The sequence below is a fragment of the Vipera ursinii genome (genome assembly GCF_947247035.1).
Source record: "Vipera ursinii genome assembly, chromosome: 3".
Lineage (NCBI taxonomy): Eukaryota > Metazoa > Chordata > Lepidosauria > Squamata > Viperidae > Vipera > Vipera ursinii.
Genome location: NC_139516.1, coordinates 105,244,722 through 105,270,692, shown reverse-complemented (window position 1 = coordinate 105,270,692; position 25,971 = coordinate 105,244,722). Strand labels below are relative to the sequence as shown.

Sequence of the window (25,971 nt, the reverse complement as noted above, 5' to 3'; positions counted from 1 at the left end):
CCTCATCGCGTCCGCAGATAATCGTCCAGCTGCCCTGTTTAGGGTGACCCGCTCCCTCCTTAATCAGGAGGTGAATGAGGAACCCTTGCAGGGGCGTGCCGAGGAGTTTAGCCAACATCTGTCGGACAAAATCGCTCGGATTTGGACCGGTTTGGACTCCGACTGGGCAGAGTCAGACGATCAGGACACGGGCGGTCTTGTCAATGTTATCTGGGAGGAGTTCGATCCTGTAACTCCGGAGGAAGTGGACAGGATTATGGGGAGGCTGAGCTCCACCACATGTTTATTGGACCCGTGCCCTTCCTGGCTGGTTTATGCAGCCCGGGAGGGGACACGAGGCTGGTTCCAGGCGGTTATATCTGCCTCTTTGAGTGAGGGTAGTTTCCCTGCCGCCTTGAAAGAGGCGGTGGTGAGACCTCTCCTCAAGAAGCCTGCCTTGGACCCAGCCGTGTTGAATAACTTTCGTCCAGTCTCCAACCTTCACTTTCTTGTGAAGGTTGTTGAGAGTGTGGTGGCGCATCACCTCCCTCTAGTTCTGGATGAAGTGGATTATCTAGACCCGTACCAATCGGGCTTCAGGCCCGGGTACAGCACGGAGACGGCATTGGTCGCGCTGGTGAATGATCTCTGGAGGGCTCGGGACAGGGGATATTTCTCTGTCCTAGTACTATTAGACCTCTCAGCGGCTTTCGATACCATCGACCATGGTATCCTGCTGCGGCGCCTCAGGGGACTGGGAGTGGGAGGCACGGTCCTTCAGTGGTTCTCCCATCTCCTGGGACGCTCGCAGTCGGTGTTGGCAGGGGGGCAGAGGTTGACCGTGAGGCCTCTCGTTTGTGGAGTCCCTCGGGGTCAGTCCTCTCGCCTCTCCTGTTCAACATCTACATGAAACCGCTGGGTGAGATCATTCGTGGTTTTGGAGTTGGGTATCATCAGTATGCTGATGATACCCAGCTTTTCATTTCGACCCCAAAGCACCCCAGTGATGCCCTCGATGTGATGTCCTGTTGCCTGGAGGCGGTTCGGGTCTGGATGGGGAGGAACAGGCTTCGACTCAACCCTGACAAGACTGTGCGTACCGGCATCTCGGGATATTCAGGATATCCCACCCCTCGTTATGGGGGGTGAGTTATTACCCCCCGTAGATAGGGCTCGCAACCTGGGAGTCCTAGATTCACAGCTTTCCCTAGAAGACCATATAGTAGCTGTGACTAGGGGGGCCTTCGCCCAGGTTCGCCTGGTGCGCCAGTTGCGGCCCTATCTAGACCGGGATGCCCTATGTACGGTCACTCACGCGCTCGTGACCTCTCGTCTTGACTACTGCAATGCTCTCTACATGGGGCTACCCTTGAAGACCACCCGACACTCCCATGTCACACCTCTGCTCCGCGATCTGCATTGGCTTCCAGTTGTCTTCCGGGTGAGATTCAAGGTGTTAGTAATGACCTACAAAGCCCTACATGGCATGGGTCTGGAATACCTTGGGGAGCACCTGCGGCCGGCGTCAACTTCCCTCCGCCCAGTACGCTCCCACAGAGAGGGCCTCCTCAGGGTGCCACCGGTCAAAGAATGCCGACTGGTGGCCCCCAGGGGGAGGGCGTTCTCTGTGGGCGCGCCGGATTTATGGAACCATCTTCCGGTCGAGCTCCGGATGGTGCCTGATCTCTGCTCCTTCCAGCGCGATCTTAAAACCTACCTCTTTGAACAAGCTGGCCTGGCCTTTTAATCTGTATTAATTTATTACGGGCATTGCTGTTTAATTACTCTTTAATTTTTGTACCTTGTTTTTTATTATGTATTGCCCTGTTCACCGCCCTGAGTCCTTCGGGAGAAGGGCGGTATACAAATTAAATAAATAAATAAATAAACAAGCAGACTTTTATAGTTTACTACACAGCATGATTATTCAATTGGATTATAAATCTTTTATTTTTATGGGAGACTGGAATGGTGTCTTGGACGTACAAATGGGCAAGAGTGGTTCTTTTAAAAGTATTCCAAGTCTTGCTAAACTGCCTAAATCCTTTTTTGAGATGAAGGATGATTTGGAGCTGCGAGATATTTGGAGAGAAAGAAATGTGCAAGAAAAGGACTATATATTTTTTTTCCTTTTTTTTCTGATAGACATCAATCTTTTTCTAGGATTGACTTTATACTAATTACCAATGATTTCTTTTTCAGGACTAAGAAGATTAAGATTTGTCCAAGAACCATGTCTGATCATAGCCCAGTCTGGCTGGAGATAGATAAGGATAATAGAGATAGGTGCTCCTGGCATCTAAATGAGAATTTGTTTAGAAATCAGGAAAATGTGGATGAATGTAAAAAACAGATGAAGGATTCTTTTTTAAATTAATATGCATAAGGATACTTCTATGGAAATGGTCTGGGATGCTAATAAAGCTTATATGAGAGGTGTGTTAATATATTTGAATAACAAATATAGATGTAGTCCGGAATTTAGGAGAATATAGATAGAATAGAACATAAGGGTGGTATGTATCAGCAGAGTCTTATTAAGAACAATTGATAATTGAGGAAGAAATTTTTTTAGTAATTAAATAATTGAAAGTGGGCAAGGCGCCAGGGACCGATGGGTTGAATGCTGTGTATTATAAAAAAATTTACAGTTAGAGATGGTAAAGCCATTAAGGGAATTGTTTCAGACAATCCAAATGGGAGGAGGGGTGCCTTCGTCTTGGAGAACTGCTTTTATCTCTTTGATACCGAAGGAAGATCAGGATCTCACTTAAGCAAAAAATTATAGACCAATATCATTTTTGTTATATTGCTTGTAGTCATTTTATAAGAGTTGAAGTGAGATAGATTTAATAGTTTATTGTTGTTTGCATATGGTAGATTATGATTGTTTTCATTTTTATACCTTGTATTTAGCTCTGGGAAGTCGGGGAGGGGTGGGTGGGAGGTGTTGGGAAGAGGGGAGGGTCTGGGGAGGGGGAGGGAGGGAGGTGGGGAGGGTTGGGAAGAGGGGAGGGGGTTGGGAGGGGTTTTGTTTTGTTTTGTTATAAATAAAATGTAAAACTTTTCAGTAAAAAAAAGTTTATCATGGTTAATTAAGTTTGGGTAAGCAAAGGCTTCCATTGTTGAGAGCCATTCAGGTATCTTAAATTTTGGAGGTTTTCATGTTTGCACTTCTAGCCAAATGGGCTATGTTTACTGCAGAGATGTTTCTGCACTAAATGAACAAAAATTGGATTTTTCCTCCTCCCTTCTTGCAATATTTTCCTATTTTATTCTTTCTTTAAAATAAGATTATTTATGGCAGGGATCAGAGTATATTCCAGAGAGGTTACTAAAGATTTTCTTAACAAATTTTTTTTAAAAAAATCATCAATTTCAGAAATCGTTTTATAGTCAGCATGCTTATTATATATAGTGGCTACCAACATAAGCACTATTAGGCTAGGTTACAGTTTTGATCATCCACCTATTTCAGAGCTAGGTAGATGTATCTATTTTTTTTGGGGGGGGAAATGAGAATTCCCTCTTCCCTTCCCATAACGGCCTTAAACTCTCTAGTAAAAATCTTCTCCTTTAGAGATTTGAAGTCTCCTTGAAGTAATCTATCTTCTGTCCAACCCAACCCTCTCTGATGCAGCCCTACTGGTGCTGAGCAATGGATTCATAGACTGTCCCTGGAAGAAAACAAGCAGACACCTAGAAAAGAAGCATCATCAAACGTCCCCCAAATAGTGATAACATCAAGTGCTCCTGTGATAAACAGAAAAGAACCCAAAAAACCCCTGAAAAAAAAAGGCAAGTGTTGGTAACAGGAGATTCAACTCTCAAGGGAACAGAATCAGCCATCTGTAGGCCCGACAATCAATCCAGAGAGGTATGTTGCCTCCCTGGAGCAAGAATCAAAAGATCTGGCCAAGAACCTGAGGACTTCTGGATGGCAAGGCGTCGCCGGAGGCAGCCATTCTTCGGCTGTCAGCCTCGCGGCTCCATAGAGCCGCCGAAAACAGCGCCAATCAGCTGTTTCGGCGGCTCGGAAGCCCCCTCGGGAGAAGAGGGGGTGAGCGCCCAGGTAGGGGTAGAGCTCTAAGTTTTGGCGGCTGAAGGATTGAGCCCCCCCGAAGCCTGGGCATGCTCCGGACTGCGAGGCGCCTCTGCTCCGGGTTTTTTGGAGCAGAACAGGGCATTCGCAACCATCTCTGCTAGCAAGGAAGAACTTTTGAGAACGAGGACAGAGCGATGCAGGAGATTTTGGTGAAGATGGTGTTTTGATCTTTAACTCAATGGACTTTGCTGAGCTCATAAGTGGAAGTGCGTAGCTAACAATAGTGGGTGAAAATGGCAGCTATATCTTTTAAAGTTCCTGCTCTGGTGCAGCAGTCTTCATTGAAAACTTTATTGTCCCCTGCACCCGTATCTGCATCAGCTCTTACAGTAAAAGATTTGCAGAATCTGCTTCAAGAGACTGAAAAAGCAAATGCAACAATTTGCTGAGATAATGGATAAAAAGTTGGAGAAGTTAACAGAAAAACTAGCTAAGGTTATGGATGAAAAGATTACAGAGAAATTAACAGAACTGAGAGCAGACATTTTATCTGCATTGCAAGGCATGGCTAAATGTATTGAGAATTTGGACGAAAGAGTGGAAGATCTTACTTAAAATGATATTACACTGGAAGCAAAAATGACAGAAACTGAAAATGTGGTAGAGAAAATTGATTATGATTTGATTTCGATACAGTATTATCAGATGGAGTTTGCTTTAAGGATTAGAGGTCTAATAGAAAATCCGAAGGAAAATTTGAAGAAAATGGTTTCTGAGGCTTTGGAAGGGGTGCTGAGACGACCAGCAGATGAAATAATGGAAGATATAGATAAAATTTTTCGTGTTAATTCTTGGATTGCAAGACAAAGGAAATTACCCAGAGATGTGGTGGTTTATTTTACAAAGAGAATGATTAGAAATGAAATTATCCAGGCCTCCTACAATATTCATTTTGTAATTGCTGAGCAAAAAGTTCTGATTTTAAAAGAGATCCCTTCAAGAATTTTAAGAAAAAGGAAGGAATTTGCTTTTTTGATACAAGAATTGAGACAACGTGATATCAAGTTTAGATGGCAGATACCAGTGGGTATGGTGGTGACCTATGAAGGTACGAGGCATTGTTTTACTACGGTGATTCAGGCACGTGATTTCTACAGTAATGTTTTAAAAGCAGCCCCCATATCATTTTTGGAATCTACAAAGAAAAAAGGTGAGAGAGAGTCTCAACGATACAGAGAGAATCTACAAGATGCTGAAGGAATAATACAGACAGATGAGAAAGTTACAGGAGTGGATCAAATTTCAGTACCACTGGAGGAGGCCAGAAATTGGAAGAGGCGTGCTGCTTCTAGACGAATGAACCAAGCCTGAAGATTTAGTTGCATAACTGCAGGAGATAATAATGTAATAAGGATTATGGGAATTGAAATTGTTAGAAGGGCTAAATATTTGGGGATATACTTTTCACCCTTATAAAATAACTATGTAATATTTTATGTTGCTTTAGTTTTAAGATGATTATGAAAATTTAATTGGGAAGATTTGTAGTAGTGCTTACTGATATTTTGTAGGTTATGATTTGCTATTTGGTTGGTACGTATATTTACGGTGTGATAAGAAGGTGGATATTGTGTGCTAGGTATATACTTTGTGATATGCTCTGGTGCAACTTTGGGAAAAATTATAGATGAAAGTTAACTTGTAATATTTTATGGGTAATAATGAAACAGGTAATAGAAAATATAAGAATGATGTGATTATATAAAAAATTTTAAGTTTGGAAAGTAATGTATGGTATTTTAAGTTGTATAATATATTAGGAGAAGGAAAGGTTGTATAAACTTGGTTTTAGTATGGAAATTTAAAGCCTAGTTGGAAAGAAGAATAGTTTTTAATAATTGATATAAATTGTTTTATCTGTGATTGTTTTTATTGGGTATTATTGATATTACTGTGGTGGATATTAAATGGATGTTGAATTTAACTATGGTAGTAAGATTTCTAGTAAAAAGGTAAAATTACCAACTACAGAAGAATGGACTGTAAAGTTTTTTTTTCTTCGAGGATATGGTAAAGATCTTAGTGCACCTGAAAGATTATTTGCAACAGAGAGATACTACAGAGCAAATATGGGACTAAAAAGTATTATTTTGCATTTGAATAATTATTGATATGATATTTATTTATTTATTTTATTTTAATCCCATCTATATCCCGCCCTTCTCCGAAGACTCAGGGCGGCTTACAAGCTTAGCAGTAGCCTTCATTCTATGTATATGCCTGCTTATTAGGGCTTTCACACACACACACACCCCAAGCGGCATTATTACAAAGTCAGCTTATTGCCCCCAACAATCTGGGTCCTCATTTTACCTACCTCGGAAGGATGGAAGGCTGAGTCAACCTTGAGCCTGGTGGGATGCGAACCTGCACTAATTGCAGGCAGCTGGTGTTATTTAAGGAGGCATTAGCCCACTGCTCCACCAAGGCTCCTTATATATATATGTTTGGAGTTTATCTATATGAGTTAAAGTGCGATAGTTTAAATAGTTTAGGATTGTTTGCATAAGTTAGATTATGATTGTTTGTATTTTTATACCCTGTACTCAGCTCTGGGAAGTCGGGGGGGGGGAGGGGAAAGGGAGGGAGGGGTTGGGGAGGGTTGGGGAGGGGGAAGAGGGTGGGAGGGGAGGGGGTTGGGAGGTTTTTTTTTTGCTAAAGATAAAATGTATTGTAAAACTTTTCAATAAAAAAAAAGATGTGGCCAAGAACCTAACCAAAATAATAAAACCCACAGATTACTACCCTTTTCTACTACTACACATAGGGATGAACAACACCAAAATGGACCTGAAAACAATATCAAGTGATTATGAACAGCTAGGCAAGAAGGTCAAGGAGTTAGGTGCACAAGTAGTTTTTTCATCTGTACTGCCAATGAAAGGTCAACATCCGGTAAGATGGATTCTAGAAGTGAACCATTAGCTAAGGGGTTGGTGTTGTCAAAAGAGCTTTGGATTCCTGGACCATGGTCTGCACTACTTCCGTGATGAACTTTTGGCAAGGGATGGGCTGTGCCTCACAAAAACTGGGAAGAATGTTTTTGGAAAACGCCTGGCTCAACTTATTAGGAGGGCTTTAAACTAAAATTGAGGGGGGAGGGTGACCAAACTTTAGGATCTCTAGGACCTAATTTCAAGCAAAAACGCCTAGAAAACAAATCAAATAATGAGACGGATGGGAAGGAAGACAAACTTAAACACCAAATAGGAGACATGGGAAGCATACCCAGAGTCAGACATAAAAGATCTCAAATTGGGGAACAAACGGTAAACTAGAATTACTAATACATGAAAGTAGATATGATACAATTGGAATTACTGAAACTTGGTGGGGTGAGACCCATGAGTGGAACACACTGATAGAAGGATATAAACTCTTTAAAAAATCAGATCCCATAAAAGAGGAGGTGGAGTTGCACTATACGTAAAAGATCACTATATTGCTACAGAAATGCACGAGACCAAAGATGAAAACCACCTAGAATGCATATGGGTCAATATAAAAGAAAAAAAGAATGACATTGCCATAGGAGTATACTACAGGCCACCCAACTAAGCAGAAAAAATATATGTACTTTTTGCTAACCAATTATTTATTTATTTATTTATTTATTTATTTATTTAATTTATATACCGCCCTTCTCTCAAGAGACTCAGGGCGGTTAACAGGGCAATACGTAAAAGACAAATACAAAAGTTAAAATTATTAAAACATGATTAAACAATGCCCATAGTACAAATAGTACAAATTTAAAATTAAAGTCATAATAACAAACCCACCCCATCCCATCAGGCCAGGCCCGCTTCCTTAAAGAGATGGGTTTTAATGTCGCGCCGGAAGGAGCGGAGGTCGGGCGCCATCCGGAGCTCTACCGGAAGATGGTTCCATAAGTCCGGTGCACCCACAGAGAACGCTCTCCCCCTGGGGGCCACCAGTCGGCATTCTTTGACCGGCGGCACCCTGAGGAGGCCCTCTCTGTGGGAGCGTACTGGGCGGAGGGAAGTTGACGCCGGCTGCAGGTGCTCCCCAAGGTATTCTGGACCCATGCCATGGAGGGCTTTGTAGGTCATTACCAACACCTTGAACCTCACCCGGAAGACAACTGGCAACCAATGCAGCTCGCGGAGCAAAGGTGTAACACGGGAGTATCGGGAGACCCCCGACACAACTCTCGCGGCTGCATTCTGTGCCAGCTGGAGCCTCCGAGTGGTCTTCAAGGATAGCCCCATGTAGAGAGCGTTGCAGTAATCAAGACGAGAGGTCACGAGCGCATGAGTGACCGTGCGCAAGGCATCCCGGTCTAGATAGGGCCGCAACTGGTGCACCAGGCGAACCTGGGCGAACGCCCCCCTAGTTACAGCTACAATATGGTCTTCTAAAGAGAGCTGTGAATCTAGGAGGACTCCCAAGTTGCGAGCCCTATCTACAGGAGGTAATGACTCACCCCCCATAATGAGGGGTGGGATATCCTGAATATCCCGGGATGCCGGTACGCACAGCCACTCCGTCTTGTCGGGGTTGAGACGAAGCCTGTTCCTCCCCATCCAGACCCGGACCGCCTCCAGGCACCGGGACATCACGTCGAGGGCATCACTGGGGTGGTTTGGGGTCGAAATGAAAAGTTGGGTATCATCAGCATACTGATGATACCCAACTCCAAAACCACGAATGATCTCACCCAGCGGCTTCATGTAGATGTTGAACAGAAGGGGCGAGAGGACCGACCCCTGAGGGACTCCACAAGCGAGAGGCCCCGCGGTCAACCTCTGCCCCCCCCGTCAACACCGACTGCGAACGTCCCAGGAGATAGGAGGAGAACCACTGAAGAACCGTGCCTCCCACTCCCAATCCCCTGAGACGCCGCAGCAAGATACCATGGTCGATGGTATCGAAAGCCGCTGAGAGGTCTAATAGGACTAGAACAGAGGAGTATCCTCTGTCCCGAGCCCTCCAGAGATCATTCACCAGCGCGACCAATGCCGTCTCCGTGCTGTACCCAGGCCTGAAGCCCGATTGGTACGGGTCTAGATAATCCGCTTCATCCAGGACCAGAGGGAGCTGATGTGCCACCACACTCTCAACAACCTTCGCAAGGAAGCGAAGGTTGGAGACCGGACGAAAGTTATTCAAAACAGCCGGATCCAAGGTAGGCTTCTTGAGGAGAGGTCTCACCACCGCCTCCTTCAAGGCGGCGGGAAAACTGCCCTCACTCAAAGAAGCAGCTATAACCGCCTGGAACCAGCTTCGTGTCCCCTCCCGGGCTGCATAAACCAGCCAGGAAGGGCACGGGTCCAATAAACATGTGGTGGAGTTCAGCCTCCCCATGATCCTGTCCACTTCCTCCGGAGTCACAGGATCGAACTCCTCCCAGATGACATCGACAAGATCACTCGTGTCCTGATCATCCGATACTGCCCAGTCGGAGTCCAAACCGGTCCGAATCCGAGCGATTTTGTCCGACAGATGTTGACTAAATTCCTCGGCACGCCCCTGCAAGGGATCCTCACTGACCTCCTGGTTGAGGAGGGAGCGGGTCACCCTAAACAGGGCGGCCGGGCGATTATCTGCGGACGCGATGAGGGCAGCGAAATAATTAGATCTCGCTACCCTCATCGCAGCGAGATAAGACCTAATATGGGTTCTTAGTCGCAATCGGTCGGATTCAGATCGGGTGGACCTCCAAACGCTCTCTAGGCCCCGTCTCCGACGCTTCATCTCCCGGAGCTCCGCGGAAAACCATGGAGCCCATTGGGATCTGCGCCGGGTCAGGGGCCGCAAGGGTACAACTCGGTCAAGTGCCTCCGTGGCCGTCCTTTCCCAGGCCTCCACTAAGGCATCCGCCGAGCTGTGAGCTGGGGAGGCAGGTGGGGCCCCCAGCGCTGCCTGAAACCTCTCAGGGTCCATTAAGCGCCTGGGGCGGAACCATCTAGTTGGCTCAACAACCCCACGGTGGAGGGTGGCAAAACGGAAGACCAGCCGCAGGAGATGATGGTCGGTCCATGACAGGGGCATAACAATTGGGGAGCCCCCACCAAGATCATCTAACCACCGACCAGATAAGAAAACCAAGTCAAGGGTGTGGCCTCCCTCATGGGTTGGTCCATAAATTACCTGCGTCAGGTCCATGGCCGTCATGGAAGCCATGAACTCCCGAGCTAACTCAGATACTCCTCCCAGGGATGGTAGATTGAAGTCTCCCAAAACCATTAGTTTAGGAAACTCAATCACCAGCCCTGACAGGATATCGAGAAGCTCAGGCAGGGCTGCTGCTACGCGACTAGGCGAAAGGTACGCGAGCAGCAAGCCCAACTGCGCCCTAGGACCAAACCTCAATAAGAGAGATTCACACCCGACTATCTGAGGAACGGTGGCCTCCTGCGGACATAAGGTCTCCCTCATAACTACAGCCACTCCCCCACCCCTACCCTGAGTCCGAGGCCGGTGTAGCACCCGGAAGCCTGGTGGGCAGAGATCCACCAGGGGGATACCACCCTCTGGGCCCAACCAGGTTTCCGTAATGCAAGCCAGGTCCGCTTGCTCACCCTCGACTAAATCCCGGACGAGGGGAGCCTTATTAACAACGGACCTGGCATTTAGGTACACCAGTCGGAGCTCAGGTGGCTGCACATCCCCGCTCCCAGAGCCTTGGGTCGAAGGCAGAGGGTCGGAGCGTCTCACCGCTTGGAGATAGCGGAGAGGCCCTCCCGGAGGTCGATACGGCCCTCTGATCTTACACCTGCACCCATTCCCTATCGTCATGGGAATTGGCATTCCCACGACCCGCTCCAGAGCTCCAGAGATGACCGACCCCGGCTCCCTCTCAACGCGATCTCTACTAGGCCTGGTCTGAACAGCAGTTGGCAGAGTGCCCCCTCTCTCCAACCAACCACAACCCTCCCCCCTCCCTAACCCTACAAAAAATTTAGCTAAAAAAGTAATCAGGGGCCTCTTGTTAAATTTATATCTTAGGCCCCTGTTTCTGCCCGGCCATCTCTCAGGGTCCCAACAGTCGGACCCGTCATCAAGAGGTAAATTAAAAGGTAAGGCGGGTCGCTCCCAGGATGGGGGGGCACCCCTGAGAGCGAGTAAAACCGTGCTGGAGTATCTCAAAACCATGGTAAAATTGGGTAATACAGCAAGAAACAGACCCAGATCGAATAAATAAAAAGGGAGGATCTTAAAAATGGAAGGGGAATATCCAGACTGCAAACCCAGCTCTTCTGCCACTAGAGCAGGGTAACCCCGGGACAATCCCCGTTCTCTCACAACGGTCAGAACCGGGGAGCAGCCTGAGATATACAGCCGGGGAGAGAGATACCGCCTAGAGCTCTCACCTCTAGGACGGAAAAGATGGAGCTCTTAACTCTTAACCACTCTCTCACAGTGGTTATACACCCGGCACCTTCCACAGCCCAGGGGGAAAGGAAAGGAGAGGACAATAGGCGAAACCAGTCAGCGAGATGGATTAGGGTAAAAAACCCATAAAGTCACGGAGTGGGGCTCAAAGATATGGTCCAGTGAACTATAATAGTCCATGCCTCCAGATGTCCAGGCATAATAGTCCATGCCTCCAGATGTCCAGGCATAAAAGTCCATACTCCACCCAGCCATAGTCACTGTACCAAGACGGTCGCGGCACTCCAACCCCCTCACCGCCAACCGTCTCAGACGTCAACCAGGGCCGTCTCCACCACTCCAGCTTAAAACGCTGACGCTGTTCCAAACCGTAGTTCATAATGGGAGTTGTTACTCAACCAACATCCGGCTCCTGAGCAACTGGAGACAGCTGGTCGGCACCGAGAGCACAGTCAGCTGGTCGGCACCAAGAAATTCAACACGGGGCTCAGTCAGATCTTCCGGACCCACACGGCTCTCCCAAACCTCCTCCGAGCAGCCGGGGCCCTCCAAAAAGCCGACAAACACTTCAACATTTCCACGCCCGCGCTGCTCCAAGCCGCAATTAAACATGTAGGAAACACTACAGTCTTAGAATTTAAAAGAGCTGATTTTAACAAGCTGTGAGAACTTGGGAAAGATTACTTGGATGAAAATTGTAAAGGGGAAAATAACTCAAGAAGCTTGGGAAACTGAAAATACGATCATAAAAGCCCAATGCAGCACAATACCACTGAAAAAGAAAATCAAGAAATCTTAACAAAACCAGCATAGCTGCACAAAGATCTCTGATAAACTCAAAGACAAAAAGGACAAGTACAAAAAATGGAAAGAGGGACACATAACTAAGGCAGAATATCAGCCAGAATCTGCAAAGAAGCAAGCAAAGGTTCAGAATGAACAAAGACTTGCAAAAAAAATCAAAGATAATTTAAAAAAGATTCTTTCAACATATAAATAACAAGAAATAAATCAAGGAAAGTCAGACCACTAAAGAGAGAATATGGCAAGGAAGTAACAGGCAGCAGGGAGAAAGCAGAGCTACTTAGCTGATTCTTTGCATCAGTCTTCATACAAAAATAAATTATAGCTGAACCCACCAAAAGCATAACTGAAAATGACAGACTAGAAATAAAAGCTATAATAAAAAAAATGGTAAGAGAATACTTGTCTGATCTCGATGAACATAAATCACTGGAACCTGATGGACTACACCCCAGAGTTCAGAAAGAGCTGGCAGATGCCATTTCAGAACCACTGTACCACATCTTTCAAACATCCTGGAGCACCGGGGAACTGCCAGAGGAGTGGAAAAGAGCTGATGTTGTTCCCATCTTCAAAAAAGGAAAAAAAAGAGACCCAGGAAACTACAGACCAATCAGCCTAACATCAATACCTGGGAAGATACTGGAAAAGATACTAAAAAAAAAGATGTGCGAACATCCAAAAACAAAGTTATAACAAGAAGCCAGCATGGGTTTGTTAAAAAGAGATCATGCCAAACCAATCTTATTTCATTCTTTGATCAGGTGATTAAATTGGTGTACCAGCGGAATGCTGTGGATGTGGTACACTTGGACTTCAGCAAGGAATTCGACAAAGTAGACCACAACCTACTTCTTGGAAAGCTTAAAAAAGTGGGATAGACAGCACCACCATCAGATGGATTTTTAACTGGCTAACAAACTGCACTCAAAGAGTAGTCCTTAATGGTGTAGATGTAGTAATGGTACTACATCTACATGGATGGAGGTAGGATGGTGTACTGTCCTAGGCCCAGTACACTAACATCTTCATAAATGACCTAGATGAGGGAATAGATTGGGTGAAACCAGTCTTAATACCAGCAACGGTGAGAGGAGTCTTGGACAATCAATGAGTCAATTGTGCAGTGACAGCCAGAAAAGCCAATGCAATCCTAAGTTGCATTAACAAAGGGATTCAATATCACATGCTATTCAATATCACATACTATTCTATAAAGCCACACCTAGAATACTACAATCAATTTTGGTCTCCACATTATAATAAAGATGTTGAGACTCTGGAGAAAGTACAAAGAAGAGCAACAAGGATGGTTAGGGGAGTGGAGGCTAAAACATATGAAGAATGGTTGTGTCAGAATCCATTGATATCACATTCATAAATGTATGGTTAAAATATTGTGCCTACCGGGATTCTGCCATACTTGTAGAAGGAGGGGGGGATTGTTTATTCAGTCTATCTGTAGCTGCTTTCAAAGAAACTTTGATCTGAGGAAACTAAGGGGGGAAAGTGATCTGTTTGGGGCTGTAGGAAGAAGGCAATCAACAAAGGAATGCATGAAGCTTTCTTCCCAAGGAAGGACCTGACAACCAGAATTGATGGGATCCTAACCAAATGGAGTTTGAGGGGAGGGGGGTTGAACCAGGAATGCTTATATAGAATTGAATGTGACTCAAGATCAGATCCTGTCTCATATCTCCACAACCAATCCTATCCTAGTAAACTTTTTCCTTTTGAACAACTCAGCTCCAAGAGTCCTTATTTCCTAAGATTGGGGTGAGTCCTGACAGTAGACAGGATCTGCTATAAGGGTCAACCTGGAAGGAAAACCCTTACCGGGGGACTCTGCACCAAATACGTCTGGCGATGAAGCAAGAGAGGAGGGAAGCCCCACAGAGAGGGAGTCTTCCCCCCGACTGAAATCCCAGGAACGATGGGGAGCTGGAGCGTCATATTTCCCCGGAGAAGAAATGGTGGAGCAGCACGACCGAAAGCCCCGGTGGTTGATGGGCGTTGGAAGGAAAAGCGAGTGGGAAAAGTCATCGGGGGAAGTGGCCCTGAGGCAGAGCCACCACCAACTGGAATGGAAGAAAGAGATGGAGAGCTCTCTGCACGCCAGTGAAGAGGAGCGGATGCTAGAAAGAGTGATTGACCTGATGAAAGCAACCCTTAGCTCACTACGAGAGGAAAAAACTGAGTACCACAGCAGAGGCAGCGCTTGGGGCCACAGCGGGAGAGGTAACGGAGGGGATCCAGCACCTGAAACCCCGGGGCCATCCAATGGAACAGGAATCGCTACCTCAGCAGAACCCACCCACCCCAGAGCCACAGACGGGGATCAGGATGAGGAGCAATACTGTCCGCGGGTCAGACAATGCTCCAGACAAACATTCCCGCCCCTGGAAGCAAAATTCAAGGGGGAGCCATCACGATTGGGATTTTTCCTGACCCAAGTCCTCAGCTATATGGAAGAATATGGACGGGATATCACCAGTGACAAAACCTGCTTCCGAATTGTGCAATCCGCCCTGGACGGAGCGGCTGCTGACTGGGTGGTGAGCCTGCACGACTCAAACACCCCAGAACTCAACGATTTCAACTGATTCATGTCAATCTTGAGGCGACGATTCGAAGATCCTTTAGCTGACCGAAAGGCTCGGGAGAGAATCAAAACAGTGAGGCAAGGCAGGCGGGTGGTGGCTGAATATACCCAAGAATTTCGAGCCGCCAGCAAGCTGAACTGGCCCGAAGACATCCTCCTTAGCCATTTCAAAGGTGGTCTAAACTACGACCTGTACGACGCTTGCCTGCCTTGAGGAGACCCACAACATCTCGACGACTGGTATATCCTGGCGGAGGAAGTGGAAATAGACCTACTGAAGAGACATCGCAGAGGAAAACCATGGAGCCACCCACCAACCGAGCAACTACGCGAGGGGGAAAAACCACCAGCCACAGCCAAAAAAATCAACGGGATGTTTCAACTGCGGGAGAGAGGGGCACCGCACTGCAGAATGCCGCTCAAAAGCGAGAGGCATCATCTTCCAAGAAGCTGGGGAAGCCCCAAGGCAACACAAAAGAATCCTCCATGAAGGGGACAGAGGATATAGAGTCCACAACTCCTGTCAAGAACTGGGAGTGGAATCCGGCCTACACCGCAGGGACAGTAGACACCTCAGAAGACAGCTCAGAGGGAGAACCATTGGTAAGTGGATCCCTTCCACCCATACATAAGACAGTGACTATATTAGCTCCCCCTATGACTGAAGCAGCCACAATAAAAGCTCTGATAGACTCTGGTTGCATCCGCTGCCTTATCAGCCCAACGCTGGTGGAGAGATGGAACATCACAGTGAGGAGGCTAAAACAACCAATCTCTTTTAGTCAATTAGATGGGTCAATAGCAGGGGGGGTAGCTACCCTAGCCACTTTACCAATCCACCTATCCCTGGGGTCTCATGAGGAGGACATAACGTTTATAGTGGCCCCAGTCATGGATTTTTTTTATTTTTTATTTTTATTTTAATTCCATTTATATCCCGCCCTTCTCCGAAGGCTCAGGGCGGCTTACAAGCTTAGCAGTAGCCTTCATTCTATGCATATGCCTTATTAGGGCTTTCACACACACCCCCAAGCGGCATTATTACAAAGTCAGCTTAATTGCCCCCAACAATCTGGGTCCTCATTTTATGTACCTCGGAAGGATGGAAGGCTGAGTCAACCTTGAGCCTGGTGGGATGCAAAAGTGCACTAATTGCAGGCAGCTAGTGTTACTTAAGGAGGCAGTAGCCCACTGCTCCACCAAGGCTCTTTGGGAATGCCCAATGATTTTAGGACTGGAGTGGCTGAAGAAATGGAACCCCGGGATAAACTGGAGGACAGCAGAACTCAACTTCCCAAAGGGGGGGGCAGAACTTAGACTCCCCAAGCATCCCCCCGCCTGGAGGGAGGAGACAGCAGCAGTGGGGGAAGATAAGTTGTTCCCAGAGATACCAGAAGAGTACAGAGACCTGGCTGAGGTTTTCAGTGAGGAACGGGCAGATGAACTTCCCCCCCACCGCCCCACAGACTGTGCTATAGAATTCAAACCCGAGGCAAAACTCCTAAAACCCAAGATGTATGCAATGAGCCCAAGGAAAATGGCAGAAATGGAAAGATTCATAAAGAAAAACTTAGAAAGAGGCTTCATTGAGCCTGCCAGACCCAAGGTGGCCGCCCCAGTTCTGCTCAGGGTGAAGAAGGATGTTTCTTATCGATGTTGTATAGATTATAGAAATCTGAACACAATTAGTGAATGCATTCTGTACCCCCTACCCCCAATGAAGGATATGCTATCCCACCTGTCAAAAGGACAGATTTTTACTAAACTAGACCTGAGGGAAGCATATTACCGCATCAGGATTAAGAAAGGGGATGAATGGAAGACTGCATTCAACTGCCCGTTGGGGTGCTACCAGTTCAAAGTACTGCCATTTGGACTGCAAGGGGCTCCCGCAGTGTTCATGCAATTAATCAATGACGTGCTAAGAGAGCAACTATATAAGGGGGTCCTGGTTTACCTGGATGACATCCTTCACTGTGACCAGAGAGGAACATATTAAGCTAGTCAGAGCAGTTCTGAAAAAATTGCAGGCTGCCCACCTATATGCTAAATTATCAAAGTGTGAATTCCACCAGGAAAGAATTGACTATCTGGGATATTGCATATCCCTGGAGGGCTTAGAAATGGACCCTGAGAAAGTCAGGGCAGTATTAGAATGGGCACCCCCCCACACACACACACACGAAAGCAATTACAATGCTTCCTGGAATTTGCAAATTTCTACCGGCAATTCATCCCTTCTTTTGGGCAAATAGCTATGCCCCTCACAAACCTGCTGAGAACGAAGGGGGGGGGGGTCCCCCGTGAAACCAAGCCAGCCTCTAAAATGGACAATGGAATGTCAAGCAGCATTTGAAAGGCTTAAGAGACTTTTTTCTGCTGAACCAGTACTTAAATACCCAGACCCGGACAAACCTTTTGTAATACAGGCAGATGTGAGCGATGTAGCAGTGGGAGCTGTATTATTACAGGAGAATGATGGGGCGGCGTTGCAACCTTGCACATATATGTCCAGAAAACTCACGGAACCAGAACAACGCTGGCCTATATGGGAAAAGGAAGTTTTCTCTTTTAAGAGTAGCATTAATGACATGGTGCCAATTTTTAGAAGGAAGTAAAATACCTTTCCAAGTCTGGACAGATCAAAAAATTTGGAAGTACTAAAAACACCCAGGAAACTCACTCCAAAGCAAGTCCGCTGGTCCCAACATTTCAATCGATTCAACTTTATGCTCAAACACTTACTGGGGGGGGGGGGGAAATTTCCTGGCAGACGCATTATCCCGCTTGCCCCAATATAACAGCACAAGGACTACTGTCTTTAAACCACTTGTGCCTGAACAACAACTGGCAGCTCCAGTCATCACCAGGGCACAAGAAAAAAGGAAGCTGAAGGTGGATGGCCAAACTGGAATAGAATTCCGGAAAGCTTTGGAAAGCGATGAATGGTTCCAGAAAAATAGACGTGTGCACAATTAAAGATGGACTGCCTTGGGTGGGGGAGAAGCTATATATACCTGCCACGCAGAGAATCAATTTCATGCAACTGTGCCATGATACAAAATCAGCAGGACATTTTGGGTTTGTAAAAATCTTACATTTAACTAAAAGACAATTTTGGTGGCCATCCATGAAAAAAGACATAGAAAGCTATGTGGGCAGCTGTCAAACTTGCGCGATGGCTAAGAGGCTGCAAGGAAAAATGCCAGGACTGCTACAACCGGTGGCGAACCCCTCAGCCCCATGGAAATAAATAGCCATGGACTTTATTGTAGAACCACCAAAAATTAATGGAAACACCGTAGTCTGGACTGTCATAGATCTGTTCTCTAAGCAAGTACATTTCATTCCTTGCCAAAAAATCCCAACTGCCGAAGTATTAGCGAAACTTTTCGTACACCATATTTACAGATTGTACGGGGCACCACAAGGAATCATATCTGATAGAGGGGTGCAATTTACGTCAGCATTTTGGAAATTTTTTTTGTCCCTTTTAGGAACCACCCAAGGACTGTCATCTAGTCATGCTCAGTCGGACGGATCGGCTGAACGATTGAACTCAATACTTGAACAATATTTCAGATGCTTTATTAATTTTCAGCCACCGAATTGGACGGACCTACTGCCTTTTGCAGAAGTAGCATATAATAATGCAGTCCACTCTAGTACAGGTTACACTCCTTTTCAAGTAGCTACGGGCCAGAGCTTTAACCCAATGCCAGAACTAACCCCAAAGGAACCGGTCATTCCCGAGCTGAAGGAATGGATTGCTCAATTATAGAACACCTGGCCGATCGTTCGGGAAGCATTAATAGCAGCTAGAAAAGCATACAAGACACAGGCAGACAAAAAAAGAACCGATCCCACACCTTTCAGGGTAGGAGAGATGGTTTATTTATCCACAAAATACCTCAAATCACTCCAACCCTGTAAGAAACTAGATGCAAAATATATTGGTCCTTTTCTCTCTGTATCGTTTCAATTTTAGTATATGTGCTGCCAAAGCGAGCACAGGTCCTTTTCCAATTAAAAAGATCATAAACCCAGTGACACTCGAATTAGAACTACCCAAAACTCTTAAGACAGATACACCTAACCTTTCACTGCAGACTAATAAAGAGAACAACAATCACACCTACGAACAAGAACACCACCACCACCACCACTCATGGTGGAGGGAGAACAACATTTTGAGGTGAAAGAAATCTTGGATTCCAGAAAACACCACGGAAAGATCCAATGTTTAGTGGCATGGAAACACCTCCCTTCCTCGGAAAATGAGTGGGTTAATAAACACCACGTTAGAGCACCAAAGTTGCTCAAGAGATTTCATGCAGAATATCCAAACAAACAGGGTTAACATTTATATATTTTTTTCTCTTTCTTCTTCCCGCAGATGGACCTATCCTTCTTTTGAAAGGAGAGCAGATTGTCAGAATCCATTGATGACACATTCATAAATGTATGGTTAAAATATTGTGCCTACCGGGATTCTGCCATACTTGTAGAAGGAGGGGGGGGTTGTTTATTCAGTCTATCTGTAGCTGCTTTCAAAGAACCTTTGATCTGAGGGAACTAAGGGGGGAAAGTGGTCTGTTTGGGGCTGTAGGAAGAAGGCAATCAACAAAGGAATGCATGAAGCTTTCTTCCTAAGGAAGGACCTGACAACCAGAATTGATGGGATCCTAACCAAATGGAGTTTGAGGGGAGGGGGGGTTGAACCGGGATTGCTTATATAGAATTGAATGTGACTCAAGATCAGATCCTGTCTCATATCTCCACAACCAATCCTATCCTATTAAACTTTTTCCTTTTTGGACAACTCGGTTCCAAGAGTCTTTATTTCCTAAGATGTGGATTGGGGTGGGTCCTGGTAGGTTGCAAGAATAGGGCCTGGCTAGTCTAGTGAAGGACCAGGGGAGACATGATAGCAGTGTTCCAATATTTGAGAGGAGGGGGTCAACCTATTTTCCAAAGCACCTGAAGGCCAGAAAAGGAATAATGGATGGAAAATGATCAAGGAGATTCAACCTGGAAATGAGAAATTTTCTGACAAGAGAGAACAATCAACCAATGGAACAGACTGCCTTCAGATATTGTTGGTGCTTCATCATTGGAGGCTTTCAAGAAGAGAATGGACTGCCATCTGTCAGAAATGGTATAGGGACTCCTGCTTGGGCAGGGGGTTGGACTAAACAAACTACAAGGTGCCTTCCAACTCTGTTATTCTATTCTATTCTGTTCTACTCTTTTTCCCTACAAGCTTATACTTGGGGGGTTTTAAGCCAAATTTTCCAGGTTTTTTTCTTTTAAAAAATATAATTATGAAAGAGGACACAAATAACAGCAGAACTTTAGTTTGCTCTGCTCATTTCCTCTTGGCTCCATCCTCTGGTCCTCTAGCCATTCAATTCATTGTGAACACTAGAAAAGGAACTGTTTTTAATATGGTTCCTTCTGATTTTTTTCTTTTCATTATACAACTATTCAAGGAAGGTAACTGAATTCCAGGAAGATGTGCAGGGTTTGAAGGGTATCTTTCAAAATGAAATATTTCAGAAAGTGAAAAAGATGCTACGTTTTCACACTTCAAATAATGAACTGCACAGTAATCTGTATATTAGCAATCCTCAAGATATGACTGTTAGGGTATGACTGTTCTTTGATAAAAGTCTATTTGATAAGAATAGGCCAATAATTTAGATCAAATTTAATCTAGATCAGAGGTAGGCAACCTTGGCTCTTTTATGACTAGTGGACTTCAACTCCCAGAATTTCTGAGCCAGCATGGCTGGCTCAGGAATTCAGGGACTTGAAGTCCATGAATCATAAAAGAGCCAAGGTTGCCTACCTCGGATCTAGAGCAATCAATAATCTTAACATCATTCTACTTGAAATGACTTTCAAAAAGTATAACTCCAAATTACATCTAACATCAAGGACCATATTTCAGTCATGGGATATAAGCTTCAGAAGCAAATCTGTATGTTGGGGAGGGATAAGAAATTAAGAATCCATTTTGAATTTTATCCAAATTGTTCAGAAACTATGTAAGTGATGGGTATTTTACAAGCAATAAAAATACTAAAATTCTGACTTCTGATATTTTTAACCACAGAAAGCAGTCAGTGGCAGGGCCTAGATTCTCTAGATCAGGCTGGCCAACCTTCTTCCAGTTACATCAGGGGTGTCAAACTGCTGGCCTCCAGGCCGGATGTGTCATCTGGAAGCTGCACCCACCCCATTGCTGGCAATGGCAAAATCATCCCGATACATTGCGCAATGTCACGTGGTGTGGTGAGTTTGACATGTCTGCATTACATTTTTTTGAAAGCCAAGTATTTGAATTCTTAACACTAATGAGTTGAGACTCAAAACAAATGAAAACACTTTATTGGTAGGTACTAGCTGTGCTTATACACATGCTTAACGTCTTTCAATTCCATATTGTCTTAAAAATATACACCTGAACAAAGAATTAGAAGTCAGAAAAAACAGGGTAGTTACCAAGTTTAAATGCAAGGATTACATGAAAAAAGTTCCTGCTGAGCTGGGAAGTTAACTGTACATAAGTGATTCCTCATCACTTTTTTTTCCTGAAAAATTTGAAATGTTAAAATAGCCAATCACAGATGTTGAGATGTAGGGCTCAGTAGATGCTCTCAACATAAATCTTCAATAAAAGACAGCAGATTCCAGAAGCACCCTTTCAAATGCTCTCTTCTGCAAAGTCACCTTCGGTTCCCGCTTGGACTTCCTCAATTGCCTGCAAAGAGCCATCTGCTTGTCCTCCTGTATACGTAGGAAGGCTGTACTTCACAAGGATAGATTTAAACTGTATCAAGGGGGCATTGGTACGGACACCCATAGGGTCAAAATGGGTTCGGCTTACACGATATCCAGCTTCAAACAGAGACTGCAAGAACTTATTTAACCTGGGGGGGAAAGTATAGGCATAAGGTAAGTGCCCTTAGCGCTTGCTCTTCCCCACAATTCCAACCCTGACAGATAGCAAAGAATATGACCAGCTCAAAGACACTTAGTAAGAGTAGGACCCGAGTCTCCTTATTTCTTAACATTTACACCATTGATATTTTAAAATTGCAACTTACTTTGGCATGTTCATTCCTTTAATGCTGTGCCTGTGGACATTATAATAAAAGGCAGGATGCTCAGTGTTACTTTCTAACTTCTGGCGCTTTGCTCCATTTTGGTTGATTTCAACACTTTTCCTTTTCTCTGCAACAGAGGTGAAGCATCAGAACCTTTTAATATCTTGGTAAATATTTGCTTAGCAAGGGAAATGGTGTATGAAATATGGAATGTGCAAAACAATAAGTGTGCGCTTCAGCCAGTAATTACTGGTCCATGTGCATGCTGAAGCATATGTTGGTCCAGACATAGATTTTCCAGCAGAATTGTTCTGGATGGGAGTAGCCCAGAAAAAAACTAGGAAAATGGAAGAGACGGATAGGTGGGCTGGAGAGGCATGCAGCATGATGTGCCTGGATTGATTGAATGAACTTCAGAGATGCAGATGAGCTGAAGAGCCACAAAATGTTTTATACAGAGAAGGTTTGACGGATATCTTGTGCAAACCAAAATTTAAGGTTGCTATCCCAGTGTTTAATATTCAGTGAAAGTTTTTCTTGTTTCACTGACTTTCTATACTAGAATATCCTAGATAACTATTGCTGTTTCTCGCTATTATTTTAAATTGACAACTACCTACCAGGCACAATGCAGTAATCAGCTGCAGCATCTGATGTCTTAATAAATACACCACTTTCTTCTAAAATATAAGGAAAACAATAATTTGGTCATTACAGGGAACAAATACATATTTGATAACATGAAAAGGCTGAGTTAGTAAAACATTCTACATAACTGAAATAGTGCAGCACTAATTTCAGTAACTCATACTTGAGTATTTGGGGGCTGAAGTGTTGAATATATTTTCACATATTTTATTGCATTTTCATTTGGATGCAAAACACAATAAATTAGACTGCACTAATACTTTTTGTCACTGTTCTGATGAGGCCACTATAGCTATTTACAATTGGTCCTTGTAAGTGAAATTGCTACTGAAAATACAGAGAATATCTCTGATATTAAAGAAACAATGAGGGAAATCCATTTTTTAAATTCTGGAACTATGTAATAAAAAGTAATCCTTCTGATTTCTGAAAGGCAACTTATTTTCTGTAGTATGCCAAGATCTAGTACTGTTACTATCTCCAAAGCAGATGTATTAAGTGCCACAACTTTCAACCTAAACGAAAAACAGTAGTATTGTGATTATAGTCATTGGTTGTCTCATATATCAGAAGATACTCGGCTCCTTTTAAATAACCAGGGCAATATGTATAAAATACAATAATAGTATGTGAACCCTTTGGGATTACGTGGAGTTTTGCATGAATTGGCCATAAAATGCGCTCATGTAAGTCACAACAATAGAAAAACACAGTCTGCTTAAAAAAATACTACACAAACAATAGCTGTTGTCATGTTTTAATTGAACATAAGATGGAAACATTCGCAGTGCAGGGTGGAAAAAGTATGTGAACCTTTGGACTTAATAACTGGTTGACCCTCCTTTGGCAGCAATAACCTCAACCAAACATTTCCTGTAGTTGCAGATCAGACCTGCACAACGATCTGGAGTAATTTTGGACCACTCCTCTTCACAAAACTGTTTCAGCGTAGCAATATCCTTGGGATGTCTGGTGTGAATCGCTCTCTTAAGGTCATGCCACAGCATTTCAATTGGGTTGAGGTCAGGACTCTGACTGGGCCACTCCAGAAGGCGTATTCTGTTCTGTTGAAACCATTGTTTTGTTGAATTACTTATATGCTTTGGGTCATTGTCCTGTTGCATCACCCATCCTCTGTGGAGCTTCAGTTGGCGGACAGATGGTTGTACGTTTTCCTGCAAAATGTCCTGATAAACTCTGGAATTCATTTTCCCATCAATGACAACAATCTGTCCAGGCCCTGAGGCAGCAAAGCAGCCCCAAACCATGATGCTCCCTCCGCCATGTTTTACAGTGGGGATGAGGTTTTGATGTTGGTGTGCTGTGCCTTTTTTCTCCACACATAGTGTTGTGTGTTTTTCCCAAACAACTCAATTTTGGTTTCATCTGTCCACAGTATATTTTGCCAGTAGTGCTGTGGAACATCCAGGTGCTCTTTTGCAAACTTCAAACGTGCTGCAATATTTTTTTTGGACAGCAATGGCTTCCTCCGTGGTATCCTTCCATGTACTCCATTCTTGTTTAATATTTTCTTTATTGTAGATGTGTCAACAAAAATGTTAGCATGTGCCAGAGATTTCTGTAGGTCTTTATCTGACACTCTAGGATTCTTCCTTTACCTCATTTAAGCATTATGTACTGTGCTCTTGCAGTCATTTTTACAGGACGACCATGCCTAGGGAGAGTAGCAACAGTGCTAAACTTTCTCCATTTGTAGACAGTCTGTCTTACTGTGAACACATGAACATCAAGGCTTTTGGAGATACTTTTGTAACCCTTTCCAGCTTCATGCAAGTCAACAATTCTTGATCGTAGGTCTTCTGAGAACTCTTTTCTGCGAGGCATGGTTCACATCAGACAGTGCTTCTTGAGACCAGTAAACCCAAAACAGGTGTGTGTTTTAAAGGGCAGGACAGCTGTCAGCAACACATCCAATATCATCACACTGGTTGGAGTCAAGGTTGGCTCACTCCTGGCTCCAATTTGCTCTTGGTGAAGTCATTAGGCTAAGGGCTCACATACTTTTTCCACCCTGCACTGTGAATGTTTCCATCTTATGTTCAATTAAAACATGACAACAGCTGTTTGTGTAGTATTACTTTAAGTAGACTGTGTTTTTCTATTGTTGTGACTTACATGACGTTTAGAGCGCATTTTATGGCCAATTCATGCAAAATTCCACGTAATCCCAAAGGGTTCACATACTTTTTCTTGCAACTGTATTACTAGGATCCTTCTAATCTTTTCTACTACCTTCTATTATTGGTAGCATTATTATGAGTGTTGTTTTGCATATACACTGAAAGTTTATGCACTGGTGACAAATTCCTTGTGTGTCTAATCTCACTTGGCCAAATAAAGTTTTTTATTTCTATTTCTACTTGATAACATACTACTTCATGGGCATTTTAACTTTTTGCAAAAATGAACATCACTAATATTTTTCTTCCTCACATAAGAAGTCAATAACAAGCAGAACACAAAGCTTGATTTAAAGCCCCCTATTGGGTTTATAGGGACGCGGTGGCTCAGTGGGTTAGGATGCTGAGCTTGTCGATCAGAAGGTCGGCAGCTTGGCGGGTCAAATCCTGAGGGCCGTGCAGCAGAGTGAGCGCCTGTTACTCATCCCAGCTTCTGCCAACCTAGCAGTTCAAAAGCACGTAAAAATGCAAGTAGAAAAATAGGGACCACTCCGGTGGGAAGGTAACAACGTTCCGTGCGCCTTTGGCATCTAGTCATGCCGGCCACATGACCACAGAGACGTCCTCGGACAAGCGCTGGCTCTTCGGCGTTGAAACGGAGATGAGCACCGGCCCCTAGAGTTGGAAACGACTAGCACGCATATGGGGGAACCTTTACCTTTACCTTTTATTGGGTTTATATATTAAATTGGAATTTTTACAAATTACTAAACATTTATTTAACATCATCATGCCTTCTTACCTTGTTTACTCTGACCACCAGGAGCATGAATTGAAAACTGTTTCAGTGTTGTGCATTCTGCCTCACAGATCAGTGTTTTTAGAAGTGCCTGGATGTCTTCTAGGCCGTACTGAACTGCTTCAAACAGCATTCTTCTAAGAAATCCTGTATTAAAGAGGGATCCTGACCTACAACGCAACAAAACTATAGAATGTAATGGAGAATTTATTTAAAATGAGAGAGTAATTATTTTAGAAAAAAAATAGCATTGGGTGATATTACTAATGTTCATTTCCTAGATTTTAAAGGGATTTAAAGAATTAGAAATATATTTAGATTTCTCTTTTTGCAAACAACATATTCAGAAAGTTAATTAGTGGAGCGGGGAAAGATCCTGGCCTGTTTCCCAAACAACAATATTTTATTATTCCCAACAAAAT

At 44.4% G+C, this 25,971-nt stretch overlaps 1 protein-coding gene across 6 annotated transcripts in view; it reads right to left on the bottom strand.

The window, feature by feature from the left end:
* TRMT1L (tRNA methyltransferase 1L) overlaps positions 1 to 25,971 on the bottom strand; it is a 64,231-nt gene that overhangs the window by 9,854 nt on the left and 28,406 nt on the right. For 3 of the 6 annotated variants that reach the window (XM_083359079.1, XM_083359081.1, XM_083359082.1), the window contains 4 exons: positions 25,553 to 25,719; positions 22,582 to 22,641; positions 21,962 to 22,088; positions 21,226 to 21,784 (listed from right to left, as the gene is read on the bottom strand). In XM_083359079.1, the coding sequence (XP_083215205.1) occupies positions 21,559 to 21,784; positions 21,962 to 22,088; positions 22,582 to 22,641; positions 25,553 to 25,719 (580 nt within the window). In that variant the 3' untranslated portion in view covers positions 21,226 to 21,558. Of the gene's footprint in view, positions 1 to 21,225; positions 21,785 to 21,961; positions 22,089 to 22,581; positions 22,642 to 25,552; positions 25,720 to 25,971 lie in introns of those variants that run through there. The other 3 variants (XR_014492064.1, XR_014492065.1, XM_083359080.1) reach the window with 1 other exon arrangement.